The sequence below is a fragment of the Lemur catta genome, chromosome 7, assembly GCF_020740605.2.
Source record: "Lemur catta isolate mLemCat1 chromosome 7, mLemCat1.pri, whole genome shotgun sequence".
Lineage (NCBI taxonomy): Eukaryota > Metazoa > Chordata > Mammalia > Primates > Lemuridae > Lemur > Lemur catta.
The window spans coordinates 107,771,411-107,783,685 of record NC_059134.1 but is presented as its reverse complement, the minus strand read 5'-3'; the positions used below and the strand labels follow the sequence as shown (position 1 = coordinate 107,783,685).

The following is a 12,275-nucleotide window of genomic DNA, read 5'->3' as shown; positions in this document are numbered from 1 at the left end:
GTTGGGGACGGCGGACACGGGGGACCCAGAGACAGGAGGGACACAGAGAAGCCAGGCCCTTGGGGCAGTGGTGCTGTCAGCCCCCCCGGGACGCTGGGGGCCCTGTCTCCAGCCCACGTCCCTGCAGGAGCTGCTGCTTGGTGGCACTGGGGAGGGGTGCTAGCTCCGGAAGCTTCTACCCAGACAGATGTGAATTCTACTCACACTTCATGGGCCAAAGCAAGCCTGTCTCTGACTGGAGCCCTGGCCTGACCTGAAGAGGCGGGAAGAGGGACCGGGGAGGGGCCGGGACACCCATCCCAGCCCTGGAAACCTCCGTCCTCCTGGAGCTGGGCGGGACCCTCCCCAAAGCCCCCAGGTGGTGAGCAGCCGAGCCCAGGAGCAGGCAGGGTCGCGGGCACCACACCAGGCCGGGCGCCCTGCCCACGCCCCGACCCCACCAGCCCGACTGCAGCCTCTGCCACCTGCCCCGTGGGCTCAGGCCTGGCTCGTCCACCACGAACCCAAGTCTCCCCAGAGGGCACCCGTCCCGAGGCCACGCACGCCAGCCCAGAGCTCCCGGCTGATGTACCCAGGCCCCCAACACGGCTGTCACAGGCACCAGGTGGAGGGACAACAGGGCTCCCAGAAGCCACCAAACTTGAACTCTGTTCACCTGCCGTGGGGCGTAAACCACCCCCAAAAGGCCTGCTCCCGGCCACCAGGTCCCTCCTGCCCCACCCAACCTAGGAGCTTGGGGCTTCTGCGGCCCAGAGCCCCGCCCAGTAGGGGTGGCTGGAGGGGGACATCCCATGACAACCCCTGGGCTGGCCACACACAGCAGCCTTCTTCCTGCCCCCCCTGGTCTGGGGACCCAGCTGGGCTCTACGCCCCCCCCCCAGGTGAGGCTGCCTGTCCCCCGGCAGGCTATGCTCACATCCCCAAGGGTGCACTGGGGACAGGCTGCCTGACACAGGTGCTTGACGTCACAGGCCCCGTGGCTGCGGACCCCACAGGATGGCTGTGGGAGGGGCTCTCGGCACCCCACAGGCAAGGGGCCCCAACGTGTCCCCCCTGGGAACGTGGCGTCCACGTGGGCATGGTGGGTGCTGGGCCTCTGCGGACGCCCCCGGCCAGCCCAGCATTCGTGGAGGATGTTCTGTGTGCCACTTACGATTAACGGTAAATCCCTGGGGATTTGGGGTTTAGGGTCAACCAACGCCAGCTCTGAGCCGAGCCCTGTCTCTTGCGAGACTGACCCAGCCGCCCACCCCGGCCCATCTGCCTGGCTCAGCCCCTGCCTTTCCAAACCGTTTCCACCCAGTCCCACTCCGGGTCCTTTGGAGGGAGCCGCCCCTGCCCCAGCAAGCCCGGGGGTGGGGGGAGGGCCGGGCCCTTCTGTCCCTGCGAGTGCCACCCCTCCTCCAACGCCCCAGGGACCTGACCCGGACACCAGCCTAGAAGCCGGGCTCACAGCCAGCCCCTCCTCCACCCAGGGCCCGGCCACCCCACGGCCACCCTGAGGCCCTTCGACCCCTGTCCCGGGCCACAGAGCCCCACAGCAAGGGGCTCCCAGGGGACAGAGTCCACCAGGTGTGTGCCGGGCCCTGTCTGGGGAGCCCCGTCACCCTCAGCTCCACAGCACCAGGCAGGTGGCCGGGCCCAGGCTGTTCCGTCCTGCACGTGGCTCCCACTCACGGCGGCAGACCTGAGACGGGAGGATTCGCCGCAGCGGCTCCTGCCACGAGCAGACGTCAGCAGGACGCCAGGACTGCTCCGGGGGTCGCCCGAGTGAACCCCACATGGGCGCTGCTCCCTCAGGGCGGTGCTCAGCCCCTTGGCTCCGTGGGCCGAGGCAGCAGCAGCCCCTGGGGACCCCTCCTACAGCCCACCAGCCAGAGCGGGGACTGGCCCAGAGGTGCCCAGCACAGGCCAGCATAGAGCCAGAGCCCCGCTCCGGGCAGGTCTGGGACTTGCCAAAGACCCCCGTCCCTCACACGGCCCTTCCCAGCCAGGGGTGAGGACCCTCACGGGAGGCCGGACAGCTCCCTGGGGCCCCGGGACGGGGCGCAAAGCCCTCCCCCAAAGCCCCTCCCTCCTGGGGGTCAGCAAGCTGCCCCCACATGTGCCCAGGAGGACACAGCAGAGACAGGGCCTTGGGCCACCAGCGCTGGGTCTCAGGCGTCCACACGGGCCAGGGACGCACTCACAGGCAGGAAGACTCGGGGCTTCAAGAGTCACCCACGCTCCCAGGTCACCGACCGTGAGACACGAGTTTCAAGAGAGCCTCTGCACACGAGTGTGAGCTCCGGCTCAGGGCGGGGAGCACGGCCCACGCCGCAGCCGCCCCACGCCAAGAGGGGCCCTCGAGGGGCCACGTGCCAGCGGCTCCCAGGTGACCTGGGACACAGCAGATGCTTGGGCAGAGGAACTCTGCGGAGACAGGGGCCAGGCTGCAGGAGGCCGGGGGTGGCAGGGCTGCCCAGCCACTGTTTCGTCTGCCTGGCCTCAAGGGCCCCAGGTGGGGGCTCTGTGGGGGCTCAGACTGGCCGAGGGGAGCTGCCACGGCACCCCCGTGTCTGAGGCCAGGCGGGAGCTGGGAACCAAGAGGAGGAAGGGCAGCAGGCACAGAGCCCAGCGTCCGGCAGGAGCCAGGGCCAGAGGAGCTGACCCTGTGTGAAGTGTCCCTCGGACCCCAGATGCCGTCTGGCCTGGCATGGTGAGCCCTGCCACGCCCAGACTGCCGGCACTCTTCCTGGGCTGCGTCGTCACCTGCCCGGGCCGCGTCCTCACCTGCCCAGGCCCCGCACCCCTACCTGACAGGGTGGACAGGGCCTCTCCCCAGGTGGCATCTACTCCCCGCTGGGACTGACCCACACGTGTGGGCCCTGCGGAGAAAGCTCCAGAATGTGTGGGCTGGCTGTCCCCAGGCAGCGCCAGGCCACGTTTGCTGTGCCCCCGTGCCTGGCTTGGTGCCAGTGGCGTTAGGTGCCCACAAACAATGACGGGTGGGCCAAAGACCACCCCCGAGCAGAGTCCAGGCCCCACCCCAGAGGTCCCGGCTCCAGGAAACATCCTTTACAGGTAAAACTCCAGCATTTGACTGAATTCCTGCTGGTCTCCAGAAATCAGTGTTAATGTCTCAGGTGACAATGGCACTGTGGGTTTTCAAGAGTGTCTGTTCCACCAAAATAGTCACCACTGAGCGGCGCCCAGGACACGCTTCCCGCGGGGGCGGGTGGGGCAGAACTGGCGCTGGCTGGGGGTGCTCGCGGGGTTTGGGGTACCGTGTGTGCTCTCTGCTCCTGCATGGGAAGATGCCGCAGGCCGGAGTAAAAGCAGAGCCCGTGGTCACAGTCCCACGGCAGCCTCAACCCTGGGGACAAAGGACACTGTGGCCAGATGGCGGCAGGAAAACCCGGCCAGGCCCAGGCCGACCTGCTGCCCCGGCACCCCGAGTCCCCCCACACCTGCCAGGCAGCAGGCAGGGCCAGGGCGGGGGGTACACACAGGGCAGGGCAGGGACGTGTCCTGGTCACCATGGCAGCAGGTGGCAAAGGAACGTGGCTGGGACAAGCCCCCCTCGCCAGCCCAGAACCTGAGGTGGGACAGTCACCCGTTCGAGCCCTGGTGTGCCCCAGTGGGCCCAGCCACCCACACCGTGGCTCCGGCCACCACCCCACGAGAACTGCGCGAGAAGTTGCCCCTGAGTGAGGAGCAAACACGCACCCTGACCTGGCCTGGCACCTCCACTCTGGCACCCGGCGCACATGCCGCCAACCGTCCTCAGACACCGCAGCAGCAGGCCCGGTCCCCAGGCTCAGCCCTGTGTCTGTCAGACCCCCCGGCACGGCCCTACTGTCCCGCCCCAAGCCACTGCACAGACAGGGAAACTGAGGCATGGAGCCATGTGCCCAGCTGGCTGCCAACTGGGTGCTGGACTGAGACCCTGGCGGCAGCCCGCCTGGGGGCCTCTGCACACACACCAACCACGGACAGCCACGGATGCACCCCGGCTCCGACCTGGGACGTGGCAGCCTGCCCAGCTCCTTCCCGACTGAAGATGCCACGTGCCGTGGAAGGGACGGAAGGTCATTCCTGCAGAGCCCAGACTGCGGGGGACGGAAGCCTAGCTCTGCCCCTGACCCTGACAGCGTGGAGAGGGCTGCGAGGCTCCGGCTGCGTGGAGCCCCTGTGCACCCCATGGCGCCCACTGAGGAACCCCAGGCTACACCCTCCGCAGACGGGCAGGAGGGGTGTCTGAGAGTGGGGACGGGGCTCTCGATGCCACCCCAGCAGGGTCTGCAGCTCACCACCCAGGGAGGGGGCTTCGCCCGGCTGCTGCAGCCCAGGGCCCCCGACTGCCTCGGCCCACCTGGGCCACCACCTCCAGCTTGGGGCCGGGGTCACCCCCGAAGGGGCCACTCGGGAAGAAGCTGGACAGCCAGCCCTCACTGGCCCCGAGACAAACTTCAGTGCAGGAAGAACCTGGTCTGGGGGCTGCCTCCCCCCAGCACCGCCCAGCCGGGGTGAGCGCCAACCTCCAGCTGCACCAGGGAACTTGACCGCCAGCGCAGTGAGGTCACCTGCCCAGGGAAACAGCCTGCGGGCCCCTGTGACCCCAGCCCAGCCCCGGTGCCGCTCTCCCTGCAGCTCACCCAGCTCTGGCCACGGAGCCCTGGAGCCAGCCTGAGGGCGAGGGGGGGGCCCAGGCTCCCATGGCCACGTGGCTCAATCGGTTGGCCCCTCCCCACCACCCCACGCCCCCACCCTGACCCTGCGTCCAAGCTTGGGCTGCCCGGCACTCTGGGGACAGCCAGGGACTCCGAGGCCACACTCCTGGCCAGGCAGGCTCCCCACCCCCGCCAAGCACAGCTGCGTCACAGCCATGCGGACGCTGCCCAAGCTGCCCTCGGGCCCTGTGCCCAGCAGAGCGAGTGGGTGGCAGCAGCGAATGCCCTGGGGCACCCACCCCTGCAGGCCTCCAGAGCCCCTGCCCAGCCCCCACCTGGACAGCCCAGAGCCACTGGGACCCAGAACTGTCCACTCTCCCTCTGCCAGGCCCATGCGGATGCCACGGGAGCCAGGGAAGGGGGCTCTGTCCTCACAGGCCAGCACCCCCGGGGCAGACGGGTCCCGACCTCGGCCCAAGGACACAGCGCCTGGCTGGACAGGCATCGGCCTCCGTGACCCGCTCCGTCTGCCTGGGGAGGCGCCATCGCCACCCGGGCCTCGGGGGCAGAGAGCAGCAGGAGCCCAGGGAGCTGGGGACGCCCTGGGGCGGGGGGAGTTTCTCTCACGCCCGTGGTCGGGTCCGGCCCCAGCCACGGGGCTTCAGGACACTGGCCCCTCGGAGGTGGCAGAACGAGGGCCGGACGGAGCAGGCTGGGCCCCGAGAGGTGGCCGGCCCGGCACAGTCCCTGCCTTGTCCCTGAGGCCTCGGCCCAGACCAGCTTCCCTCTTGCCGGAGCGCGAGGCAGCCGGTGCAGCTTCCCGGGGTGAGGCCTTGGGGAGGCCTGAGGGCAGCTCAGCCGCCAGGCCCACCCCCCTGCCACGACCCGATATCAGCCGTCCCCCCAGGTGGCAGTGGCCCCGGCACTGAGGAGGGCAGCACGGAAGACCACCCAGACCCACAGGAGGCCCGAGGGCCCCCTCCCACGCAGTGCTGATGGCCGGCAAGAGCTGGCTTGCTGTCCCCCCTCAGGACACCGTTCCCAGGCGCTGGAGCCTCTCGGGAGCTCTGGGGAGGCCCGTTCTGCAGAGGAGGAGCCTGAGGCTCCAAGTCCTCAGCTGCCGCGTTGCCAAAGCCCCGCCGGGTGTCCACAGCCTCTGGGCCACGGCACAGGTCTGCACCGCTGAGCGCCAGGTGCCACGGGGCCTGCAGGGCCAGCTCAGCCAGTGCTCACAGTGGCCACCCGGCGGGGTGCTGGCTTCAGAGGCAGCCTGACCCTCCCAGGTGCCCAGTCTGTGCCCAGAGAGGCCCAGAGGCACAGGTGCCCCTGGACCGGACCACCCGACGGCAGAGAAGGTGCCTCCTTACTGCTCCTCCCGAAGCAGCCACAGACTCCCACAAAGGGACGGTGACCGATGGGGTGGCAGGGCCGCCCCGGGCTGTCCCAGTGCCTGACCTGCCCGCCAGCCGCGAGGCACACCCCTGCACCCCGGGGTCACCCCACAGACAACACGAGACGTGAAAACCAGGGAAATCACCAGGGATCGGGGTGCACGCTTGCTTGGGCCCACGTCCAGGAGCCGGCCCCCCGCAGGGTCCCCCAGGTGGCTGGTGGGGGAGAGGGGCCGGGAGATGAGGAACATGGGGGTCCACACACACCCACCAGAGCGAGGACCAGACCCCCTGGCCACCTTGGCCAGCCAGGGACGGGGCAGGACCCGGAGCCCCTCGGAGCCCCAGCCCCGGGCTGGGGGCACAGTCCACAGTGGGATGGCCCCAGCCGGAGCCCAGGGAGGCTCTGCCGGGAACAGAGGCCTGGGGGGCCTGAGCCAGCTTCCCACCGCAGTGACAGCCTGGCCCCGCCTCCTCGCACAGCCGGGGGCTGCCCAGAGCTGCGTTCCCTGTGGTTGGGGACAGGACTCCCCACGTAGGCGAGGGCAGGGCAGAGACGGAGCCACAGGTGACACGGGACGGCCTCGCTGGCTCAGCCTGCACCGGGCCAGGGTCGTGAGGGGTAGCTGGGCCCTGAGCTACCACGTGGAGGAAACCACAGCACGGAGGGGCCTGGCCGGAGCCCATGCGTGGCCAGTGTGGGCAGGGCCACCGTGCCCTCTGCTCAGGGCGCCTGTTCCGATATGGACGATCCCCACCCCGGCCAAGCCCCTCACTGCTGCCAGCAACAGGCAGAGACCCGCGTCAGCGGGGACAGACAGACACACTCTGAGGGGCTCCGTCACCCCCACCGAGGGACCCGCCTGTCCTGCAAAGCACCTCCCTCACCGTTGGGGACCCCCGTGCTGGGGCTCTACAGGGACAGTCCACCCAAGGCCAGTTCCCAGCCCGCAAGGGGGCTGCTCCCTGGGAGGCTCTGCAGACTGGGGAGGGCCGGGGTAGCGTCCTGAGGCGCCCAGGGACGCCACACGGGCCTTCCCAGTGACTCCATGGGGCCTGTGGGGCTCTGGTCACAGGGCCAGGGCCTGAAGCCCGCAGGGGACCTGGCCTGCCTATGGCCAGGCTGACATGACAGGCCACCCACAGCTGTGCTCTGGCCACCTCCACCACTGCAGAGGCCACTGGGTCCCATCTGCCCGGCCACAGTCTCTGGGCCCCAGCCCTGAGCAGGCCACCTCGCTGCCACCAGGGCCCCGGGCAGGCCACCTCGCTGCCACCAGGGCCCTGAGCAGGCCACCTGGCTGCCACCAGGGCCCTGAGCAGGCTCTCCACTCAGCCCCTGCGCCGTCACCCCACCCCTGCCATCCCCCACCTCTGCCTTCACCTCCCAAGCCCTGGGGCCACCCCAGGGTCTGCCAGGGCCCCTGCTCTCCACACCTGGCCCCTGCCCTGCCTTGCCCTTCCCTCCCTCCCACCTGCCCCCACCCTCCCCTCCCCTCCCCCATCCTGCCTGCCCCCAGGACTCCAGGTCAACCCTCCTGAAGGTCACGTGGGAATGTGGCAAGGTGTCCCCAGTCCTAGGAAGCCCAAGGGCCTCCCCCAGCCCACCCACCAGCTAGGTGAGCCCAGCCAGGTAAGCCCTGTCCCTCGGCCACCTCCCTTCTCCCGCACTGGACGCAGGGCTCCCCGCGTCTCTCTGGGAGCCTGGGTCCCCACACAGCTCAGAGGGCCTGAGTCCCCCACCTTCCACAGGGGCCTCCCGGGTCCTCCGGGGCCGAGCTCTGGTTTGGCAGGAAGGTGCCCTGCTCCATTTACCGAGGGGTGGGAGCGATAAAGTCCACACAGATACATGACACTCCCTCCTGGCGCCGCAGGGGCCTGGACTGGACATGTCCCCACGCATCCTCACCCTCCAGCCTCCCCACGTCCCTTGACGGCAGGGACTGCACCTCACATCCACCCAGCCCAAGGCGGGGGCTCAGCAAGCATCTCCTGGGTCAAGGAAAAGCCCAGACGGCACCTCTGCAGGTGGATTCCCACCCACCCAGCACCACCTGCCCCTGGGAGGCCCCAAAGGGCCCCCGACAGCCTTGGCCAGAAACCGCCTTCCTGGAGCCACCGTGCACTTGGCCTCGCGGGCACCTGGGTCGGGGCACTTGGGCCATCAGAGCGCAGCTGTGCAAATAACACCTGGGCAGAAGCGAGACGACCATGCGCCACGGCTATGCTAGCCCCACGGGGAGGCCACGTGCCACCTCTCCCCACATGACCCAAGTCGCCACAGGCACCATCCCAGAGCAGATCCACAGCCCACCTGGGTCGGCCGGGTTGATAGGCTCCCGCCACACCGCGAGGCTCGCGGCCACCAGACCAGGCTTGCGGCCACCTCACGGGCTCTCTGTCCACAGCTGTCTCGGGGTGAGCGGCTCCCACGTCAGAGACTTGGCAGAGGGACAGGGAGGAACAGGCAGGGCCGAAACGAACAAGCCGCCAGTCACAGACCAGAACGGGCTGGAGCTGAGGTCCACGACGGGCGGCCATGCCAGGGGCCAGGTCCCCAAGGCTGGGAGCCCAGCCGCATGTCCCCCCGAGATCTCTCGCAGGAGCCTCCCCCTGTCTGGCTCGGGACCTGGCACCTCTCCTGGTGCTGGCGCGGAGTGGCCGGGGCCGGCGCACACGTGGGACCCCACGTCCACCAAACTCCGAGGACCCCCCACACGCAGGGGCGGGGAGATGAACAGCAATGGCCGGCCTCGCCCTGGGCCTTCCTGGGCAGCACGCCTGCCCTCCGACCATCAGAACCAGGGAGGAGTCGGCCTCCCGAGAGCCCCAGTGGGGAGGCCATGCTGCACTCCACTCCACTCGGAGCTGTTTTCCCACAGGAGCTCCTCCTTGACTCACGCACAGGGTGCATCCTTTTGTATTCATTATGCTAATTACAGTGGAAACCCCCAGTAATTAACTGTAAGACGGCATAGCTCAATGAAGAGTGCAGAGACCAGCCCCTACCCACGGAGACCGCGCGGCACTGTACATAATTCATTGTTGTCATCGCTTACACGCTGATGTTTCCTTATAATAACATTTTATTGGTACAATAATTAGATTATTTCACTGCCTCCTGCATTCTGCTGTCCTGGCCCCTTCCTTCACCAACGACTCCACAAACTGCGGTCGTTCCTACCAGGAAACATGCATATTTTGAGCTCGGCTGAGCATCGGCTGTCTGCCACCTCCTCTTCCAACCTGGGCCGCACCACCCCCACTGCCCACAGCCTGGTGCCACGGCCAGGGTCCCGCCAGGGCCTGGGCAGGTGGGAGGGGCGGTCTGCCCAGGGCAGGGCAGCTCCCCTGGCCCCAGCCCAGATGCCTTCCTGCTTCTGCCTCAGTTACATCACGGCGCTGCCCTCCCCCGAGAGCCCGGCCCTGCCCCACTTTCCGTCCCCAACACCACCTCCCAGCTCCGCCGCCCTGCAGCCCTGGGGGGCTTGCAGAGGGCCTCCTGAGCCCCCACCCTGCGCCAGCTCACGCCATCACAGCCTCCTCCTTTCTGCCACTGCCCTGCCTGCCCCCGGTCTAAGCAACTTCTCAGATGGGGACAGGGGGACAGTGCCAATCGGACCTCTGGGGCACCAAGACAGGCCGGCCCTGGGAGAAGAAAGAAAATGGCTGAGCCCTAGCCGCGACAAAGGCGACTCTGTGAACGCGCCTGGCTGGCCAGATGAGGGGGCTGGCCAGGCCAGCCCAGCCAGGCCGGGGAAAGTTGGCCAAATGCAAGGGGAGCCATGGTCACTGCGACCCGGGCTGGGCCTTGCAGGGACCTAGCCTGTCCCTTGGAAAGACAGCCAGGGCCAGCTGGGAAGACCCCTCCTCCCGGCGGGTCCAGGTTTTGTCCCCGGCCGGCCCAGGCCCCGGTGCACACTGTGGTCTCAGCATCGGTCAGCCTCTCCCTCCCCCGGGGTGGTGCAGCGTCACAGTCTGCTGAGCCTGGGAGGAGAGGAAGGCGCTGTCCAGCCCTCTGACGGTCCCGCACGCTGCCACCCCCACCGCGAGGGGGGCCGAGGCCCAGCCAGGGAGGCCCCGGCGGCCGCCGCACAGAGGTGGGGGTCTCGGCCGGGGCGCGCGGCCGGGCGCAGCTGCTCGGGCAGCTCGCCTATTAGCGCGGCCGCGGCAGACGGCAGATGGGCGCCCGCTCGGCCCCCTCCTCCGCGGTACAATGGGCCCTTCGCTCGGGCGCACAATGCGGCCCGGGTCGCGCACCTGCAGCGGGCCCGAGGGGCGCTGCCCAGGCCCGGCCCGTGAGCCCCCGTCCGCCCGTGCGCCCCGGGCCGCGCCGCGTGTCCTTGGGCCGCGCCCGCCGACCGCAGCCCGCGGCCTACGGGACCCGGCGGCGGGGCGCACGGGGGCGCACGGCCGCCCATTGTTCGCGGCCGCCGGGGCTGGGCCCGAGCCGGCCTCCCTCGGGCCCGCGCTGCGCCGCCCCCTCCCCTCCCGGCCCGGCCCCGCCGCCCCCGCGCACGCACCTGTCTGTCCCTTGCCCAGCGTCTTCTCCAGCCGGTAGGGCCCCACATACTGCGCGTGCTGCGCCCCGCCGTCCTTCCCCGTCGATGTCATCGCTCCCGGCGGCGCGGGCCACTGGCGCCCGGCGCGGGCAGGGAGGGGCCGGCCCGCCGTCCGCCCGCGTCGCCGAGCGCCGACCCCGCGCCCGCGCCCCGCGCCCCGCGCCCGCTCCTGGCGGCCGTCCGAGGCCGGGCCGCGCGACGCTGCGCCTCGTCGAGAGCACCGGCGGGCGGGGGCACCAGGCTTCCGCCGCCGCCGCCGAGGCCCGCGCCCCGCGCCCCCCGCGCACACCCGTCCGCGGTCGCGCAGCCGAGCCGAGCCGAGCCGAGCCGAGCCGCGGGGCCGAGCCGAGCCGCCGAGCCGAGCCGCCGAGCCGAGCCGAGCCCGAGCGAGCGCAGCCGGCCGCAGCGGCGGCGGCAAGTGGTGCCCGCGGCGGCCAATCAGCGGCGCGGGCCAATCAGCGCGGCCCGCGTGCGCCGCCCCGCCCGCCGTGGGCGCTGCGGGAGACGCCGCTCGGAGCGGCGGCGCGGACCCGGCACCTCCCGCCCGCGGCCCGCCACGCCCGGCCCCGCCCGGCCGTCCCGCTCCGCCGCTGCGCGGCCCGCCCTCGAGCCGCAGCCCGGGACCCTGCGGGCGGCCGCCGTGGGGAGGGGTGCAGTGGCTGCAGGCCCGGGGTTCCTCTGCAGGCCGCGACCCGGGTTTCGGAAGGAGTTTCCCGCGCTCGCAGGGTGGGGGCGCCGCACGCAGGGTGGGGGTGCTGCGTGCAGGGGGGCCGCACGCAGGGTGGGGGTGCTGGGGTGCTGCACGCTGGGTGGAGGTGCGGGCGTGCCGCACGCAGGGTAAGGGTGCGGGGGTGCCGCATGCACGGTGGGGGAGCGGGGGTGCCCGCGCTGGAGGGAGAGCTGCAGGCAGGGTGGGGGTGCGGGGGTGCTGCACGCAGGGTGTGGATGCTGCACGCGGACCGTGTCCGAGCCCTGACCTTGCGGCTCCCAAGGCTGTGCCCGGGACGCGGTCCTCCGCCTCCGCGCCGTTCCCACGGGAGAAAGGGAGGCATTTCCTGGGTGTGCAGGGGTGACCCGCACAGCGAGATCAAGGAATTCACGCAGGGTCACCAGCAGCCACCGCGCAGCCCGCCCCCCCCCCCATGCCCTTGCTGCAGACCCTCCTCCCATGAGGTTGGGCAGTTGGGCTGGGGGTGCCCAGCACCCAAGGTCAGGAGAAGCATCTGGAAGGTCTAAAGACATCAGGCTGGTCACACAGGCAGCCAGACACGGAGGGGTCCTCTTGTTTTTTTCAGGGAACACTCATGTTTCGTTAAGCTAGTGTTGCAGGAGGTGGGGGGGGAGGGCTGGGCAGACCCTGCAGATCTGGGGGTCCTGCCCCACGTGGGCCCCGGGGAAGCTGTGTTCGCCAGTGTGGTGTCCCGTCCACAGCAAGTCTCTGGGTATTCAAGTGTCACCCGCGGGCTTTCTTCAGGGTCCTCCCGAGGTCCAGGGCCAGCCTCACCCCCGGCCCCGCCCCACCCTGGGGAGAGGCTGGGAACTGGGGGTGCTCTTCCAGCCCAGGAGGGGGTCAGCCCTCAAGCAACTGCCCCCCCCGCCCTGGCATGCCCTGGCCTTGCTCAGTTCTGGGGCCTCAGAGGACAAGCAGTGCCAGCCAGGGCCTGCGGTGG

General features: G+C 70.2%; 1 protein-coding gene across 1 annotated transcript in view; it reads right to left on the bottom strand.

Annotated features, from left to right (window-relative positions):
- The window catches only part of BRSK2 (BR serine/threonine kinase 2), a 48,609-nt gene extending 37,913 nt beyond the window's left edge, over positions 1-10,696 (bottom strand). The window contains exon 1 of the mRNA XM_045558564.1: positions 10,567-10,696. Within this exon, the coding sequence (XP_045414520.1) occupies positions 10,567-10,657 (91 nt within the window). The 5' untranslated portion in view covers positions 10,658-10,696. The remainder of the gene's footprint in view (positions 1-10,566) is intronic.
- Between the last annotated feature and the right edge of the window lie 1,579 nt (positions 10,697-12,275).